At 39.1% G+C, this 20,038-nt stretch overlaps 1 protein-coding gene across 1 annotated transcript; it reads left to right on the top strand.

Annotated features, from left to right (window-relative positions):
- The first annotated feature begins 5,467 nt into the window (after nucleotides 1-5,467).
- Nucleotides 5,468-18,699, top strand: LOC106864713 (putative short-chain dehydrogenase/reductase family 42E member 2). Its single transcript, XM_014894322.2, has 12 exons — nucleotides 5,468-5,878; nucleotides 7,919-8,154; nucleotides 10,506-10,601; nucleotides 11,379-11,439; nucleotides 13,201-13,319; nucleotides 13,671-13,746; nucleotides 14,450-14,532; nucleotides 15,041-15,178; nucleotides 16,268-16,333; nucleotides 17,168-17,231; nucleotides 17,560-17,633; nucleotides 17,835-18,699. The coding sequence occupies exons 2-12, from the start codon at nucleotides 7,924-7,926 to the stop codon at nucleotides 18,036-18,038; spliced, it is 1,212 nt and encodes a 403-aa protein (XP_014749808.1). The 5' UTR covers nucleotides 5,468-5,878; nucleotides 7,919-7,923; the 3' UTR covers nucleotides 18,039-18,699.
- Nucleotides 18,700-20,038: the final 1,339 nt, after the last annotated feature.

Below are 20,038 nucleotides of genomic sequence, written 5' to 3'. Positions count from 1 at the left end.
TGTATCTATTTAGTGTTGTATGCTCTGAACCAGGTGACTCCTGCCTTCCATGTGAGTGCCAGCCTTCACTAGAATGCTGCAGTTAAACTAGTGCTTTGTGCTGTGCATCACTTTCTGTGATTTTATTTGTGGATGTGTGTAACTGCTGAGATGATTTGATATGAAAATGTTAATTGTAAATAATAGGATTAGTTATATTTCTGTATGATAATCACTAATAAAATGAGGATTTGTACTAACAGAAATGTTAAAACAGTAAATCCAGGTAGAAAGGATGAGCTTTCTGTATTGCCAGAAAGGGTTTATTTGTTCCCTGGAGGATTTAAGAAATGTCACAGTACTGTAGCATAGATTCTTACATTCCTATAAAAGTACTTTAAAAGAACTTAAAAGGAAACACACTTATGCAGATGTGTTAAATGGTATCAGAGGCTCTTTGCAAAGTAAGATCATAATGAACATGTTGGATTTTGCAAATGTGGATAAGCATCAGAATATTTCAGTCTGTTGTGTTAGACTGCAATTGTCAAAGCTCTCATTTACAGCCTTTCCCCCCCATACAATATTTGGTGTTCAGAGGTTTTATTCTATCAAAACAATTGCATTTACACAGTGTCTCCACTGGCTGATTGTCAGTGGATCTGTAACCCAAAATTTGGGGCAGCCTACATCAGTACTCATCACTGAGCTGTTTGCTTTGGCCTGGACTGGGCGTTTGTTTCTGTGGGCAGAGCACAGCACATTTCTCTGGTTCTCCTGAGCATGATCTCTCACTCCAGGGAACTCAGGAGCCTTCTGTATGCTGGAGGTGTGAGCTAAGGGCTTCTAAGCCTCCTGTTCAAGAAAATGCAATAAAAAGTAAGGAGCAAATGTTGATGTTAGAATCTGTGTCAGCACAGAAGCTGTAAAATAGTCAGGTATTACAGTATCAGGCCTTTACACCCCATCCAAGTTCTCCTCTTCTGTAAGTGTGTTTAGCTGTGCAGCCAAAGCCTTGTGGTCCTGCAGGCTGCTCAAGCCCTGCTACCTCCTTTAAAATACAGGTTCCATCTCCTTACTACCCACCTGGAAATTCCCATCCTACCTGGTCCCATCAGGCTGAGGGCTGTCAGCCAGGAAAACGTTTTCAGGAGATGCCTCAGTGGGGAGGACCTGAGTAATACTCAGTTAGTGACTTCAGTGTCGATCTGTCAGCTCTGTGTCATTTTCTTTCCTGGTTTGTGCTTGCTGGAATGCAACCCACTGTATTCAAGACATAATAAAAGAGGAGTTTTATAATTGACCAAAGGCATACTTTTCTGCCAGCTAGTTTGTAAGTCATGTCATTGCTGTGACTCACTGAATATGCTGATGGGTGTGCAATGAATTAAAGACAAATGGCTGAACTAGTTGCTATCTCCACATGTGTGTGCAGCCCCCTTCAGGAGAGTGCTGCTTTCACAGCAGGGGTTGGGAATTTCTGTGTGGAGCAGCTCACGTGCTGCTATAATTCCCAGGTTCCAGCTGCTGAGCTAGGTTTAACTGGTGCAGATGTTCATAAATCTTACCAAGGACTGGCAGTTCAGGAACTCCTGCATTCATGGTTCAGCCATGGCTGCTTCAGGGGACAGCTTCCAGGAGAAGGGTGGGACAGCCTGGCATAGTAACAAATTCCTGCATCCCAAATTTGAGGCACCCCAGCAGTTCATGCTGCTTCAAAGGAAGGTAATGGCAATATGTGTTGTGTCCTCTAGAATTCTGTTCAGTAAGAATTTCTCTATGCCTTATAAGCATGTGGCTACTGTTAGCATGTATCTAGATTTTTAACTTCCAAGACTTTAGGCACCCAAATGTATTACTATAATCAAGTCACTGGAAATTTCATGGAATCACTTTAATGCATCTAAATCAGATATTTATCAGATGTATATTCCATTCCATTGAACTTTGGTCCTTTGTGACACTGTCTCAAACAGATGCTTATGAGATGTTTGCTTGCTGATTAGTTTAAATAAATAAATAAGTAATGGGAAGAGAGAGGAAGAAGGGACAATGCAATTCCAGAAAATTGCCAGCATCAGAAAATACCCTTTTCCTTCCCTGTCTCTGTTACAATAATGATAATTCAGGTTTGAGGTAGTGAAAGAGCTGGCAGAAGTAATTTATAAGGAGTCTGATAATTTCTGACTCATATCATGTGAGACTTCCTCAGTTAGAATCTTAAATTCTACGCAGAATTTGATAAGTAGCCACAAGTTTATAATCTTTCTATTTGTAAGCCACAATTGTATATTCTTTCAATGACAAGGGCTGCCTCTCTCACCCTGGCCACTCCTAATGTGGTACCAAGGCTTCTCTAAATAGAGTAAAAACTAGCAAATAACAAACCTGTTGGAATTGGTGTTATAATTTCTTTCAAAGATGCATTTTATGGTTTGTTTGACACTTGTTGTCTCTCTGATTCCCATGTGCAGCAAGCCAAGCTGTGATCCCTGATAATTGTATAGGAATGTGCCTTTATTCAGTACAATGTAACACAGTATTTTTATTTATGATGCATTTGTATTCCTTCCCTTCAAATATTGCATAAACTGTTCTCTTCTTTAACAAGACCCAAGGGCTGATACAGGGATGTTCATTGCTGCTGTGAGAAGTTGCTTTGTTTCTTCCTGTAATTCCATCCTGCCTTGGCAATGCAGGCTCAGAGTTATCATTTCATTTGACCTGTAAATCAATCTGTGTAACATGCAAAGTAACCACGAATGCAAAGGAAATGAGAACAAAGTCATTTGAAAAGCATTTTATGGAGCACATTCCAAGGCTCTATTTATGTGTATTTTACTCCTTCCATGAGGAAACAGTGAAATATGCAGAACTGTAACACAAATACACAAAGGAACAGGAAAAAGGGAAGATAGAGTGAGAATATTTATGTATGTTAATGAAGAATTGAGGGTTTTAAGAAGAACCTGATCTCTTAGCTTTGCAGTGAGGAATAAGGATCTGCATCTTCTTTTCCCTTCTGGCCTGGACTTAGAGCATGACACGGGTAAGTTGCTTTGCCTCTGTGTCTTACTCCTCTAACTTAGCAAGGAATGTGAAGAATGTTGTGTTATCATAACAATTTGGGTCGTATATTGCATTTGTTGTTGTATCAATATTGTGTTGGTAAACTTTTTTAAGGATGAGTTCATGCTGTAGAAATGTTTGATATGTACCAATGTTTAGCATTTGGCTATATGAAAAATGTTCTGAAGTTTCCTTTCCCAAATTCAGATCCCATGATTTTTCTTTTTGACTAAAAGTTCTAAGCCCAGCTAGACATAATTAGAGGAGAGCTCTATTCTTTTTCTCTTCCGTTAATCTAATTTAAATGCTTTTTAACATTTTCTGTCTTCTCTCACATAAAGAGTGAATATCTTACTGTTATCACTTCCCTTCTCTCAGCTCTCTGTCATTTTAGACATCCTTGTTCTGAGGGTGCTTTTTGTAGTCACAAAGAGATAAGTTCCCTTAGTCAAAAGTACTTACAGCCTACAACAGCTCTGCCCAGGCTTGTCTGGGGCTGCAGAGGGGTCAGTGCTCTGTACCCTGTCCAAACGAGTCTCACCTCTCTGAGCTCACAGACTGTGTCAGTACCTCTGATGGGGCATCTGTGTGTGAACAAGTGCACCAGCTCAAACACATGGAAAGCTTGGACAACTCTACTAATGTAGGGCTTAGATACAGAAATTTTTAATAAGTCAACTGAAGAGAGGGTATTTTCTGTATGGCAGGTATTTCAGCAAAACCCTGTCCTTGAGTAGGTTTAAGAGAGAGCTTAGTCTGATTTTCTGCTATTCCTCTGCCCTTGGGCACTCCAGAACATCCCATCCTGCCTGTGACTCACGCCAAATATCTGGCTGTCATCTTAACTCACTGTCGAGATCTTCATGCTCTGGTTACTCTGTTAAAGGTTCATTTCTGCATAGGATCTTCCACACTTGAAAACCATTCTTCAGGTTACCCCACAGCTGGAGCACAGCTCCTGTTCTGTGGCCTGGGAGTGCAGAGCTGTGAAGTTCCCAGGACCTCTGAATGACCTGGTCTCACACATCTGCCTTCTGGGCCATGGTTTGAAACCCCTCTGGGGTCCAGTACCCAGCAGTGTTCAGAACCAGCACAGGGACCAGGCTTTGCATGCTGGGGACAGAGATTGTCTTGTCTGTCTTGTGCCAAATCCTCCTTACTCAATTCAGGCTTGGCTCTAGCAGCATGTGATTAGAAATGAACTTGTGTAAGCGTACTGGGTTCCTCTATGAAACAGTGCAATTACATTTCAACATTGCTTTACAGTCTGGATGTGAGCAATATTTTGATAAGCCAAAAAAACATTTCAGAAATGTGGACCTGCTCCTTGTAAATACATGGACAAACTCCCTGACACCTTCCTTGTAAGTACTGCAAGTACTGGATGTTTTGTTTGTTTCTATGTGCCTACATGAACTACAAATGGTCATAGGAGAAAAGGTAGAAAAAGGCAGTATAGAGTGGTGATTCAAGACCAAAAGCAAGCTCCAATCTTAATGCAGCAGCTTTTCTCCTTGTAACTTTACCTTCTGTTTCTTTCAGAAATACTTAGCAGGATGCATTGAACAAAATATGACCAACCCTCTTTACTAAAGGTAAGAGAATAAGCATAACAGGAGAGGTACAAAATACCAGCTCTGAAAACTCCTCTGAGGTGTCCAAAACCAAAGCCAAGTTAAAATGCTCTTTGTTAAATTTCACTGAGGAGTGGGGGGTTGATATCCTTTGAATAAGCTGACAAGCTGCTTTGACTTGGGAATAGTTCAGGGATAGAATGGATACTTTATTTCTTGCATCAAATGGTAAAAACTGTGGACAGCTCAAAACAGACAGTTCGGTCTTGGGGATTTTACTGTGAGCTGAGCTTGTCACTCACTCAGCAATCCAAGAAGTGCAGATTAATTTGACAGTGCAATATTCTGGTTCTAATGCCAACATGTATATTTAGAACATACATGTTATGCGAAAATACATTTGCCTAGGTGTCAGTTTGAGTTCTTGTCAGCACATGAACATTAAATTACATTTAAATTGCAATTGGCTACCTATGAACTTGAGATATTTCTAACATGCAAACACTGAAAATTGTAGTAATTTATATTTAGATGTGGGAGTGTTTCTTTAGCATCTTAACTACTGTTTTGAGACTTAATTTTAGACACACCCATTTAAAATGTTGGCTTTGACTTCTCATTGTTTAGTTTGCAAAAGCATATGTGCTTTAAAATCTTAGGACAGAACACATTTATAATTATTAATAATTTCATTAATTCATTCATTTTAAATGCATTATTTAACAGTACACCACCTTTTCCTGTTTTATTGTGTACAAGGTAGTTTAGTACCTTCATTCATCTTGGAAATCAGAGAACAGCCCTTGTGCCTCTCTGCAAATACAAAATTGGGTTGGAGATGGAGATAGAAGAGTCAGGATGAAAGTGCTGAGTAGCACTGCCAAATAGGATTTTTGTTTCTTCTCTAGTAGTTTATCTACAGAATGATGGTACCAATGATCTATTTGTGTTGTGTAGTGTCTTACACTTTTACCAAGTAAGTGAGAGGTACCAGTGTGATGTGCAGAATTTTAAATTTTTTTCCTGAAATGGAACGTATATTATGTACAGATTAAGCCCTGCCCTTTTTTGGCTCCCAGCCAAGCACCAGCTACAAAGGAGCAGGAACAGCAAAAGGCCTGAGCACACTGAACTTCTCTGTCTGCCTGAGAGCACCTGATGCCCTTGAGTCACAAATTGTCCAGCACAGAGACATCTCAACCTCTTACCTGGACAGGAAGGCCTGGGAGAGCACTGACAGCAGGATTCTACCAAGGGTACTTACTACTTCTTTAGTTATTTTTAAAAACTTGATATGTTTGACTTTTACTTTTTATGGGAAGTAATTAGAACATTTCTGATATTTGAAATGACAGTAGAGTTTGAAATGAATTAAGTGCAACTCACACGACATGTGCTTCATGAGGTATGACTTTGTTTATCATGCAGAAACGTTTATAAATAATAATAGCTCCTAAAAATTCAGAGAAAAAATGAAGTTACTGATTCTGAAAAGAAGCTTTTTCAAAAAGAAAACTGCTTATGTTTAAAATTTGAAAACAATTTTCTAAATCCATGAAGCAGATTAACATACTAATGCTACTAGTGCTTTTTAAGAAAGAGATTTCTAGAAAACTTTAAACTTTTTAATGCAACCTCCAGCTTACTTAAACCTTAAGGAGATATTAATGACAAGTACTCAAATATTTACCATTTCTCAAATGCCTTTTTGTAATATATGTGCTAAGCTTGACTTTATTTCTTCTTACAGCATATAAAAAGATGCTTTTTCTCAGACGACAAGGCAAAAGAATTTTATATGGCTTAAGACTCCTGCATAGCATAATCTAGAGACACAAATTTGTGTTTCCTTGCTTGAACAGGACAGCATACTTGTTTTAGTTGTATTACATTAGTTGTAATTTAAATTTTTGTGGAAACATGGGTTATTTTTCATTTTTGAAATGTCAGGATATTTCTCAACATGAGCAGCTTGTGTTTTACACTGTTATGCCACTCAGTTTACTGAATTGAGTGAACTGACATTGGTGTTAAAACCATGCAACAGTGTGGACATATGGTCCCTTCCTGTGTCTGAAATCTAAAACCTAACATAAAAAATAAGAAGAATATCACAAACAAAAGTATAAAATACTAAGTAAGCAATGGTTAAAGTAGTCCATAATTTTGTGTGCTGTGGCTGCATTTTGTGTCACTTTTCGAGAATATTTTTGTCACTCTGGAAGTGACAGAGTTACCAGCTACCAGCCATGCCCATTTGTGCCTGAGCTCTGCTGAAGCCTGGCATAAATGGCTGAGGGCAAACTGTACTCAGCTGGGAGGCTCCTCTCCTATAAGGAGCTCTCCAACTATGAGAAAACCAAAATAATCTGCAGAGATTGGGTCCATATTCCTATATAGACTGCAGACCCAGTTGGGTTCCCACTTCATGGTGGCATAACTGATTGCAGATTTCTTCTGGATTTTTGTCTGGGGGTATAAGAGCCTAGATCCCAATGTGCAAAGGCCAGGCATGGAATCAGGACAACAGGGGCTCTCTGTGTGGGAAAATGAAAATTTCTTGGACAAGTAATTAATGTAGAATAAACTAATTTTCAATATAGAACAAGGTGTACAGATGGGTAACTCCCATGGAGTTGTTATCCTAGAATGATATTCTAATCATTTTTCCCAACTAGAAGAACCCACAGGGCAGATGGCTTACCTCTTCTGCCCCTTGTTGGTTTATTTGTTATGAATGCCCTACTGAGGATAATATGGTCAAAAGTTAGTGAGAACTAGAAAGAAAACTAAATATATTTAATGAGTAACTGGAAAAGCTTAAAATGGTAACTAATTTTTATCATTACTAAAGACCCAAATATGAAACAAAGTTTATTTTAAAAATAGAATTAATCCTTTCTTATATTCCTTATCTAATGTCTTGGTTTATTTTCCTGACTAGTAGGATAACATCAATTTGGCATTAATATATCAGAAGTTAATGAGTTTTCAAGGATAACATGTTTGATTAAACCAAGTATTAAAAAATGCCAACATAGCTGTTAAGGTTAGGTAACTATAATGGCTCTAAAATCCTGTGATTTCTCTTCATTTCTGTATAATATGAAGTCTAGGAATATGAGGAAAAGACTAATATACATAGAAAGCCCATCACCAAAATTATGAATTCATACATTTTAAACATATTAACATAATAAAAACTAGTGTGGGAGCATTGTAATGTGAAAGTAATTGAAATTACCCAGACCTCAAAGTATTATGCAGGAGTTTTCAAGACATTTTCTCTGCTGCAGTCGTGATGCTAGAGGGATCCACAGAAGAGCTCCACAGCAGCCAACCCTGTGAGAGCCAAGTGACTGAGCCTGCTGGGCTGCTGGCTCCCAGGAGCAGCAGGACACTGGTGACAGGAGGTGGAGGCTACCTGGGATACAATCTGGGATGTGCCCTTGTTAGCTCTGGAATTGCTGTTGTGCTGTTTGATGTTCGGAAACCTAAATGGGAAATTCCAAGCGGAGCCGATTTTTTCAAGGTATGTTGGAGTTGCATGTCTAATGCTCATTATCAAGGCTTCCTCTTAAGAACCTTTGATTAAAACATTTATGGAAAAGCCTTTCAGGACAAGAAGAAGCTGTGGTAAAAGGTCCTTGCATGCATAAGTACCTGATTAAGGGATGACAAATAGGGTCCCAGTGTCTCGGTGTCACCAGTGATGCTCTGTTGAGAGGTGCCATTCAGCGCCCCATGGAAACTGTGAACAGTGAAGGGACAAAGGTGCCTGCTCAGGGGAACTATTTTAAGTAAAAGGGTAAGAGCCAAGATAGGGCAATAAAGGGGATCACAAATGCAGAATGATTGAGAAAACTGGGATTTCCAGGCTGGGAAAGAGGTGACTCAGGAGCAGAAGAGCTCTATGGGCTGGGAGTGGCATTGCTCACTGTCCTTCCAGTACAAGAAGGAAGGGCCAGCAGGAAGGAAGAGTCAGTTCAGTACAAACAAAATGATGTGGCTTTTCGTGCAGGGGGTAAAAGGCATGTACAAAGCCAAAAAAAAATTTACCTTCTCTGGAAACTGCTGAATAGATAAATTAAATTAGGCTCAAGAAATCTTCTGAATGAAAATGCTTCAAGACACGAAGAACATTCTGGGGGAAAGTGTCACATTTGCTTGCCCTGTTCACACTCTTCCTGCAGCACCCATTTATGAGCACTGCTTCTTTTTGATTTTAACAGTTCAAGGAATTACTGTGTCTGATAAAAGGGGTCTCCAGTATTTGACAGCTCACTGCCATGTGTGGAGGACACATTTCCCAGTGCCTCTCACAGCTGCTCCAGGTGCTCAGGTTTGGGCTCTGGGGGTACTTTCTGGCTGCTCCTGTCATGTCACACAAATTCTGGCTAAACCCAGGGTATTGCTCAGCTGATCTTTCTTGAGAATTTACTGTAAGAGCATTTGCCATCCCTGCTAGAACTGGGAAGCTGATGGCAAAGCTGGAAGGGATCACAGGACCTTGGTCCTGCAGGCTGTCATTGTGATGCTAGGTTTTCTCCTTTGGGCTACATCACCCTCTGGGGCAGGTGGAAGGGAGGCAGAGGGGGATGGATGATTCTGGGTGAGAGCAGAATATCAGGCTAAGCAGATCTTGTCTGACCCAGGACGCTTTCAAGTTCAATTTCTTAACAACTTTTACAGAACATGGAAGAGGGATAAAGCATTATTGAGGAACCATTCAAACACCATAAGCTTGATTTGTTAATGCTGTAAGTCCATATAATTTGATTTAAGTTTGTGGACTGATGGCAATTTACATCTTCTAAAGGGGACTCAAGATCTCACAAATTATCTTCTTGAACAGCATTTTATTATAAATCAATTTTAAAAGAATAAATACTACACAGTGTAAGAGAGTTATCTGGAAAATTGAACTATGGAGTCCTAGTAAATGAATTAATAAGATAAGTGACTTCAGAGGTTGGAGCCTTGAGCAGTGATTTGGAGATGGTTAATATTGTTTATACTGGTTAGCTCCTGTAGCATTGCATTGAGGATGGGAAGTGTAGGTCAGCTTATTTGTGAAATACTTGGCAACCTTAGGAGAAAAACGTTGAGAGTTAAAGTCTGACTAGATTAGCTTTTAATATTACCTTCAGGTGTTTCTTTTGGGATTATTCTATCAATTATGTAGATATGAGGAGTACTATTAATGTAGTATTACCTGGTATACACAACTGCAATATAATATTCTAAACCCATCATAGGATTTAATACTAGATACAGGTGTGCTCAGTGATACAGGGAATTTCATCAATGTGATTATAGTATACAGTAGTGTACACTAAAGTATTAAACACATACAGATTGTACTGAGTTTTTTACTCTTGTACAAAACTGGAATTAAAGGTATCATAGAGTGCACCAAACAAGCCCTAGAGAGATAAAAAGACATTTGTGAAGACAGCACAGATCACATCTCAAGGTGCCAACAGAAACGAGGTTTTCTTATTTGGTGATTCCAAGGCAAACGGCTGAACCCTTCCTGCTGTGATTTATTGTCCTTGGGGCTGGATTCTCCAGCCCTCGAGCTCTTGCTGCTCCCATTCAAGTCAAACAAGTTTTGCCAGCCTGGAGGCTGCAGGACTAAGTGTGAAAATACGCATTATAATTGAAGCCAACAAGAGTCATCTTTGTTTTGCAACAAAATACTGGCAAAATTCCTAATCATTACTTTTTCTTCCTGTCCATTATATTTTATTTAATTGTTAAGTACTGTGAAAAATAGACCAGAATACCTTTAGATTTTCCTTACTAGCCACAGTTAATACAGTTCTATAGAGAATATAAGAGCTCTCCTTGTCAAAAATCCATTCTTTTCTCATTTTACAGGGTGATGTGAGGGATTATGAAGCAGTGTTCAAAGCATGTGAAGGGGTTGACTGTGTTTTCCATGTGGCTGCATGTGGAATGTCAGGATTGGAACAAGCAAGTACCATTTTCCTAAAGTGTTCTTTGGTTATTTTTGAGAAAGAAATAAATTGTCTGTACGTAACAAAGAATGTAATTTTACAATATTTATGTGAGACAGAAGTTGTTATAAAGGCCAAGTCATCCCCACAAGAAATAAGGGAGGTATTCCTTAAATAATAAAGTCAAAGTGTGAAAGTAATGTACTACAAAATATTCTAGAAAAATGAGATCATAGTTTTAAGATCTTGGATAAGAAGCCTTTTTCTCTGATCTGAAGAAGAGTGACAGCCTCGCTCCAAAACTAATACTGATGCATTTTCCTCTTGTGAACTCAGTCATGAGCAAACAGACCACAACAATATGTTATGCTGAATAACAGTGATAGTCACAGGAGGTGTTATCAAAAAGTCATGAACCTACTAATTTATTTCTAGGAACAGGACAGATTGCCACTGAAACAAGAACTTGTGAAAGCTTTCAGGGAGCAATAACCCCTGCCCATAATTTTTGTTTCTATATCATGAATTATCTGGGGTGTGACAAAATATTGAAGTATTGTTATTTCCTTTTAGATGCATTTTATCTTTCACATTTCAACTTTCTTTGCTCATACACTGAACAAGACAATAAAAACTGCCAGAGAACTGCCAGAAATCAGTGTATATCAGACAGACAAAACTGTAGTATGTATCACAAAAAGACCTCAGCTATTCTAGATCTGGCAATTGTAACCATCATACAGTAAATGTGACTTGTTTGATTAATTAAATCTTGTGCAAACTCTATTTCTAGCTTCAAAAGAAAGATCAGATTGAATCCATAAATGTTGGAGGCACAAAAATAATAATTGATGGTAGGTACCTAGATTTCCTTTCTCTGTATATGATCTAAATCATGAATTAAAAAACTAACTGGATGTTTCCTGCAGGCAGTAAAATGAGTCTGTTCTCTCCCTCCTGTCAGAGTGTGATGTAAACCTGAGTGTGCAGGTCCCATTAAAGCTGGCAGATTTGCCATTGGTTTGAACTGGGGATAGATTTTCAACCTGGACTTCATTCCTTGGCAATCCAATAAAGCTCTCCTCCATTATATTTTTTATTATTTTTTCCCTTTATTTTATGTAATGGAGAAGTGTTATCCTCTTTCCTCATAGAAATAAGATGAGAGCAGTTGTACTGTTTGTTGTGTCATAAACATTTGGTAACAAGCTCCAGAGATGTGTAAGTATATTTAGCTATTATTTTATCACATTAATACAGAAAACCTTACATCCTTTCTGCTACTGTGATCCTTTTTATTGTATGCTGATTTTTAACTAGTGTCCCTGGAAGATGCCAGTAGATCTCTTCCAGTATATTCAATTCCAGAAAGAACATTTTCTGAGTGTACTGTAAATACCAAAGCTACCTTCTCTTTGTTTTTCCCTCAGAAACCAAATGTGGAAAAAAAGGCAGCAAAATGGCAAAATCAGTTTTTATTTAGACTAATTTTCATGCAGCCTGTGTGTTATTACTGAAAAAATGTAGAAATGGAATAGTAGGCAAGTAAAAGTCTGAACAAGTTAGAAGGAAGAGTTGCCACATATTCCCTTCTTCCTTCCCCAGCCTCCAAACCCACTGAAACGTGTCATGTCAAATTTCCATAGGCTCCCAGCAAACCAAGATGCTGGGAGGAGCATGAACCTGCTCATCATCATTTTAATAATACACCTTATTATTGTATTTTTTCCCAAAAATTTACAACAATAATTAACATTTATTATTTTTAAAATGAGCCAATGAACCAGCAGAACAGACTGCTCTGTAGATTTAAAAAAATCCCGAGTTTGCATTTTAATTCACTTTAGAAATATTGTTAAATTATAAGGAAATTTACATTATTGGAGTTTGCAATGACAGATATGCAGCAGAATTTAGCTACAGTGTGTTAGCTACACAAGACTGGAATTCATAATTAAGTCTTTGCTTTGCAAATAACATTAATTTCCTTTGTATTCAAAGCACAGCTGATTATACACTAGCAGGGTATGTTTTCCTGTTAACACATCCTTTGTCACTGATGAACAGACTGACACAAAGGAAGTTTGGTGGCATGTGGGCAGAGCTGGCCCGTGCTCCCCTGTGACTTCATGTTCCTTCAAAGTCAGGGGCAAGAGGCATCTCCTGGAACTGAGGGTAACCCAGTGGCCTTGGAGTGGCTGCTTCCCTCAGCACTGCCCCAAGGGCTGTACCACAACAAGTGTTCTTACTCATTTCCTTTGTATTCCATTTGGAAAATGAACATGTTTTAAGAAAGGCTTCTCAAGGAGGAATTTTTCCCCCACCAAGATAATTCCTCTACCCAGTTGATGTCTGCAATCAGTGATATGATATTTACAGGTACCTCATCATGAAACATTTGGTGACCACAATGTGTAATATTCACATATTTGAGATTAAAAATTCCAGCTGAATGGAAGATAATATTATACTAAATGATAAAGCAACATTAAAATTAAAATACTAGGTTTTTTTCTATAATTGTAGTATTTGTTTTCAAGAAGAAAACCTGCCAGTTCAGTTATTTCTCCCTCTTTATTTTTGTTTTAAATAATTTATTTTGTGTCTCACTGTAGTCTGCAAACAAAGAAATATCCCTAGACTGATATATACCAGTACAGTGAATGTGGTGTTTGGAGGGAAGCCTATTGAAGAAGGAGATGAAGAAACTGTACCTTATTTTCCACTGGAAAAGGTACTTTATCCATAGGATGGTGTGGCATTTACTGTGCTCCAAAGGGTAGATTGTGTGAAGGCTATTCTGGGAGCAGAAGTTGTTTTACTGTAGATATTCTCAGTATATTCAGCACAAAAAGTAATTTAAGTAAATACAAATTGACTTAAATTCACTCTGAAGCTAAACTCATCCCACTAAAGTGTAAGTCTGTTTTTTGTCATAAACAAACTATATATTTACTAAATCCAACTATTTCTAGTTTTGTTTTGCTCAGCTGATATCAGTGAGCTGGATAGATTGAAATATCAGGAATAAACAGCAAGTTTGCCTTTACAGATTCAATAATTATCTTATTCTGCTTCTTTATAGCAATTTAATCATTATTCCAGAACCAAGGCAATTGCAGACCAAATGGTTCTTGCTGCTAATGGAACTTTACTCAAAGGTACATGTAAAGCATGTGGGGCTTTTCTATCACTAGGAGTGCTAATGGGCATTCCTTTCTCTGGTTGCTCATTTATCAATATTATACTTTAACTGAAATAAGGATTCACAGAATCACAGGGTTGGAAGAGACCTTTAAGATCATCGAGTCCAACCCATGCCCTAACACCTCAACTAAACCATGGCACCGAGTGCCACATCCAGTCTTTTTTAAACACATCCAGGGATGGTGACTCCACCACCTCCCCAGGCAGACCATTCCAGTACTTTATCACTCTTTCCATGAAAAACGTTTTCCTAATATCCAACCTAATTTTCCCTTGGTGCAACTTGAGGCTGTGTCCTCTTGTTCTGTCAGAGCTGCCTGGAGAAAGAGACCAACCCCCCCTGACTACAGCCACCTTTACATGTTTCTATTCCTGTCTTCAGTGGACAATTAGCTGTTCTGATAATACCAATTTGTAAGCACTATCCAATGGGTTCTTCCTGTAACCCCAGGAAAGTTTTTCAGGCTGCTAAGCTCAGGTCTGTCACTGCTACTGAATTCAATTTCACACAGAGATGAAATCAAGTCCCTAGGAAGCCAAACCACACAGAATGGTCAAAATGAGCCTTAATATTGACAGTGTAAATTCAGACAATATGTGTCAGCCATCTGTTGCTCTCCCAGCTGTCTGACAGTCACCTGTTGCTCTCTCTCCAAGGAGGGGACAAGCTCCACACGTGTGTGCTTCGCCCGCCGGGCATCTATGGACCAGAAGAGCAGCGGCACCTGCCTCGAGTAGCCGTATGTGTTTTGTAGTCAGCTCTGGAGGACACCACAAGTAGTTGTAAGGGCATAGCACAAGTGGAAGTACCTTGATTGCAGTTCTTAACCATTCCTGCAGGAATGTGGTGAAAGCTTGGGGATAGGTGATGTGGTGCAGGGTAACAAATAGCATGAAAGCAGCACTGTGGGCCAGGATCAAGCTGGGCTTCTCAGTGAAAAGGAAAAGTGGAAAGCTGAAATGCCATGGTAAAAGAACTGGGTTTGCATCCCTATTAGTGTCTTTTAAATATGCACTTTAGTGTCTGCCAAAAAATTTAATGTCACTATATTTTGCCACTGCCTATCAGTGCAACTGTCTTTGATTTCTAAAACCTCCCATTAGTTGGGTTTTTTCTTGTGACACATTTCTTGTGCTGTAATTGTACACAAATACAGCAAATTCCAAATATTTGGGTTGAGACAAAATCAGTATTATAGTGCATAATAAAGGAATAATGTCGTTATCTCATGGTTTCTGTTTCTACAGATAAATATCCAAAGGAGACTCTTTAACTTCAAGTTTGGGAATCACGAAGTTCAGATGAACTGGGTTCACATAGGAAATCTAGTGCAAGCTCATTTGCTGGCTGCTGAGGCTCTCACCTCTGAGAAGGGCTATGTAGCTGTAAGTAAACAATAGAATCATTGTGCCCTAGCTTGAATTCTCAAACAGATTTAATTTTTGATGTTTTGAGATCAGAGAGTGTCCAAAAAGTCATATGCTAAATTCCCTAAAACTGTGTGTAGCTCCACAAGCACACAGACAGTCCAAATGCAAATATATTCTGCTCATATTTTGATGATGCTTTTGTTTGGTTTGAAAATACATAATTTCCTGGGTTACTGGAGGAAGCTGTATTTTTAACTAGCTAAATATATTCACCATTACACAAATCTATATATCCTGTTACTCTCTTGAAAATAGGTTCTAACCCTTGATACATAAAATTTAGAGCAACCATTCTGAGGCATTTCAGTTGAATTTTCAGAGCCGAAGATTCCAAAAAGAGATGTACAAAATTAAAGTACAATTTTTAGAGGTTTTTCCTTTTGTTCTACTGGTTTAAATAATTGCAACACAAGTCTTAGGACTGTGAAGCATTCCAGAACTGACAACGATGCAACAGCTGCTGCATTCACAGTTCCTGAAGGTCTCAGATTCATTTAGATTGGTAGGAACATACAGACAAAAGGTACTGACACAGGTGAACACCTGTCCATGTGTTCTCAATTAGTTCAGTGCTTGGAAGCCAGCAGCTGCTTTAGATTGATGTCCTTCCCTGAGTCCCAGGTTTGGGTGCTCAGGTGTTCCTGGTACTCAGAGCTGGGCAGACTCCTCATCCAGAGCACAGCTGGAACTCGACCTCAGGGCTGTGTTTGTTAAATACCATCAGTGCTGCCCCTTCTGTTGGACTCACAAAGGTCATTCTGTGCTCAGCACATCATGAAGAACATAATGCTCCAACAACTGGGCCACTACATGGGGAAACTGAGCTCTGATCTGCACTACACCATGGTTAATCACCATGAGCTCTACCACCACTCTGGGCTAACCACAGTGAAGCCCAGTGGGGGCAGTTTCTTCTGTGTATATTCACCTTGTGCACGCTGGCATGTTGCTCACAAAATCATGACAGGTAGGTAGGTATGAGAGAAACAGAAAACGCCATCTTGTGCACAGTTTTGTCATTGTTTTTCTCTGCTTCTTTACCAGAGTGGTCAGGCTTATTACATCCACGATGGTGAAAATGTCATCTTCTCTGAGTGGATTGTGCCTTTGGTACGTACTGCAAAGCCCTGCAGCTCCCAGCACCACGGGGCCACGAGTCCTGTCACTGACTGACACACCAGATCAACTAAATGAAGTTCAGTGCACATAAATTACTGAATTCCTTAACATTAAACTCAGTCCTGTTTTCCCTGCATATCCCAAAGTTCCACTGGTGTTAAGAGACGTTTTGGATGCATGTAACTGTGGAGTTTGGCTGTTTTGCTGTGAGAGGATTTAGCTGGGAAGTCCAGAACGTGCTGCAGGACAGAGCATTTCATGAAGCAAACCCACAGTGCATGGCAAGCTCTGCCTCTGGCATCTGGCAGGACTCTTACAGCCATTGCTTATCCCTTTGTCCTGCCATCAGCTGCAGCACAGAGGGGAAGCCCATTCACAATCTTATCTTAGAAGCTAAAAAGAGACAACACTGTATTTTCAGAAATATCAGGCTGAGATTCTAGGAGCATGCCAAAGTTTTGATCCTGCAATGCTGTCACAGAAAATGACTGCAGCAGAAAACTGGGCCTGTATTTAACTGTAGTTCACTATTCCAGTCTGGATCACTTCCCTCATGGGAATGGACTTTTATTCCCCTTTGCTGTCCAATTGCAGATGAGGGGTGGGAGGTGGACACCAAAGAATGAGTAGTGGGCTTCAATTGCATTTTTTACTACCTGTATTGACAGGAACACTAGCTGGAAAAAAAAAGTTTAGATACAAGTTTATCAACATTCTTTCATTCTTTTTTTTCCTTTTTTTTTCCCCCCCCATTTCCATGCCTAATTGACTCCCTCAATTTGGTATAAGTTCTCTGTTATTCTTTCTTTTTATACTGTTTTTTAGTTCGAAAAATTAGGCTACAGGAAACCTTGGATACATATTCCTGTTCTCCTGGCTCATATAGCAGGTAAAAGAAATAAAACACATTCTTAATTATTGTGGTGTGTTGTTTGATTTTTTTTTTATTCCTATGAAGCTACATAGTAGTTTTATAAAGTGCAGGGACCCAAACTACAGGAATTATTTAACTTAACATGATTTTAATTGAGAATAATCACTTGTGTCATGTGGTATTAGTTGTACCAGATAAAGTTTAAAGACCATTCATAAACTCATCATGTACTTTATAAATTAAACAGTGCCTTCTACCAGTAGGAATTACAGGATATATAATGTCAGCATTGTCTCAGTTTATTGTTGTCCAGGTGTCTCATTAAGTAATTTCTGTTTCACAGCTGCTGTGATGGAATATCTGCACCTGATACTAAAGCCAGTTTTTAGCTTTACACCTTTCTTGACAAGGAATGAGGTAAATATATTAAAAAATATAATGTTTATATATTTCTGACTCAAATTCTCATTAAGGACATGATAACCCTTTGGATTGTCTGCATTGCAGCTCTGTTTCCTGTTCTGTTTCCATTGTAGTATCACTGTTGATATATTTTCACCCAAGTTCTAGAAAACTGGATATTAAAGTCACTGCCATAACTGTCCTTTTGACTTTCAGGTGTGGAATGTCACTGTAACTCACACTTTCCGAATAGACAAGGCACGAAATCAACTCGGTTACAAACCAAAGAAATTCTCATTTGCTGATTCTGTGGATCATTATCTAAAAACAAGACCTACCTGCCAAGAAGATCACACTTTCCTTAAAATGCTGTTTGTTTTTGGCACTTTGTTAAGTTTGATCATTCTTTCTTTCTTCTAAAATCAAATGACCACTTACCTGCTCCGGAAAACCTCATTTTGTTTCTGAGTATTAACTGTCTGGTCATAGTACATTCCTCATTCCTCAGCCACTATGGACTTTGCTATTCATGTTACTATGATGACACCTGTCTGACCTCATTAAGAAAGAAAAAAACAAACAAACAAAAAACAACTAGAAAAGTGAAAACACAGGATCTATCAGAAAATGTTCCCCAAGTTCCCCAGTGTTACAGCAAAGGAGTTCACCACAAATGGGTCCAAGGAATAGTTTTAATGGATCTTCGTTTCATGCTGGGAAATATTTTCTAAAAGTGATGGTTCAGGAGGGTGAGAAGGTAGAGAAAGAGGAACTGTCACAGGACAACAGTGCTGTAACAAGTCCAGTAGCTCCAATGAAGAAAAGGGTGACTAAACTCTTCTGATGAAGCCGTGGCTACAGCTACTGTCAGTTAGCCTGAGGAATTACAGAGACCTGAGACAGTGCAAAAAATATTGAAAGTAAATATTTATAAATAATAGGTGATTAGAGGAATGAAAATAATATTTATGTAAAATAGTTTAATTGTTCTAAAGCTTTTAAAAAATATAATAAATATTATGTGTGTTTGTAAATCAAATAATATCTTTTCAATGCAATAATAAATAATATCTGAACCAAATACTGTTTTTAAGGAGCTTGTGGAATTCAGCCAGCTGTTACTGCTCCCTTGAGTCACATTTCCACATTTCTACATTTCCACAACCCTGTAGCAGTGCTGGCACATACTGTGTGTTCAGTTGTATTTTGGGGTGAGCAGAGGAGCCAAGACAGGAGTGAGAATCCAGCCTCTCTCTTTTCCCCTATCTTAAGTCTTACATCAGTTGCTTCTTGGGTGGATTGCACTACATGAGCCACCTGTGATACATGTACCCACCAGGTGTAGCCCAGACAAACCCTAAAGATGTTACGGGTTTTTTTCTTAGGAATCAGCTTTGCTCTGACCAGGGAGCAGCTGCTCCCTCTCCTGCACCCCACATGAATCAAGAGAGCTGCATTTGCCACGGTGGGCCTTGGAAGACAATGATGGAACAACTCTGCCATCTGATTATCTCCCCTCTGTGTTCATTTTGCCTTTTCTTAGCATTTTACAGGATTTTTAAGACCAGTAAGTTTATAGAGATTCTCTCACTCTAAAGCTACAGGATATGCAGGAGAGCCAAGAGCAACCCTAGAAGAATACAGGTTACAGGTAAAAGGCAATACAGTGACAGGAAAATATGCGAGCAACCACAGTTACCACTGCAACTTCTGTAAGCAAAGATTTGTTTTACTGGATTTTTTTTTCTCTTCACTAAACAAATAGTTCTGTGTGCAGTGAAAGCAGTAGAGCCTGCTTGATTATGGGTTTGCATTTGGAGATTGTCCTTGTCCGTACAAAGCGAGCTCCCACTGTACATCCTCCTTTAGCAAGGGCACTGCTCAGCCCTCTCTCCTATTCCTGGCAATTGATAGGAAGCTTAAAGAAGCTCTGTAGATAAGAGGCCTTTGTCCAGGTTTGATTAAAACCAGCAAAATTCACAATGTATCACTACAGACCTGCAGCTGAGCCAGCAAGTGCTGCAGGCAGGTGGTGCCATGTAATTTCTCCCTAGAAATGCAGAATAGAAAGCCATAAGTGTGAAGTTACTTCCCAGTGAGAGCATTTTAGCTGCATGCAAACATTCAACTTGGTTCTAAATTAGTTATTTATAAATCTTACATACTGCTCTTACTGGACTAAGAGCTCAGGATGCATCCCAGATTACACCAACACTTTTCACAGGAGTGCAGGTTCTGACCTTGTTTGGATGCTCCTCAGTAAGGACTAACCAAGGAATTTGCTGGCTTTGTGTTTGTAAGTCCCTGTGGAGTCCCATCATTTCAGTCCTGTAGCACCAAACCTGTGGTTTGTTATTTTGGGTAGGATGCTTTTTACATCACTGTTATAACAGCACTGATTAACAATAATTGGCTCCAGT

This window comes from Sturnus vulgaris, chromosome 16, assembly GCF_052056855.1.
Source record: "Sturnus vulgaris isolate bStuVul1 chromosome 16, bStuVul1.hap1, whole genome shotgun sequence".
Classification (NCBI taxonomy): domain Eukaryota; kingdom Metazoa; phylum Chordata; class Aves; order Passeriformes; family Sturnidae; genus Sturnus; species Sturnus vulgaris.
Note: the sequence above shows the minus strand (reverse complement) of the source record. Positions and strands in the feature narration are given on the sequence as shown.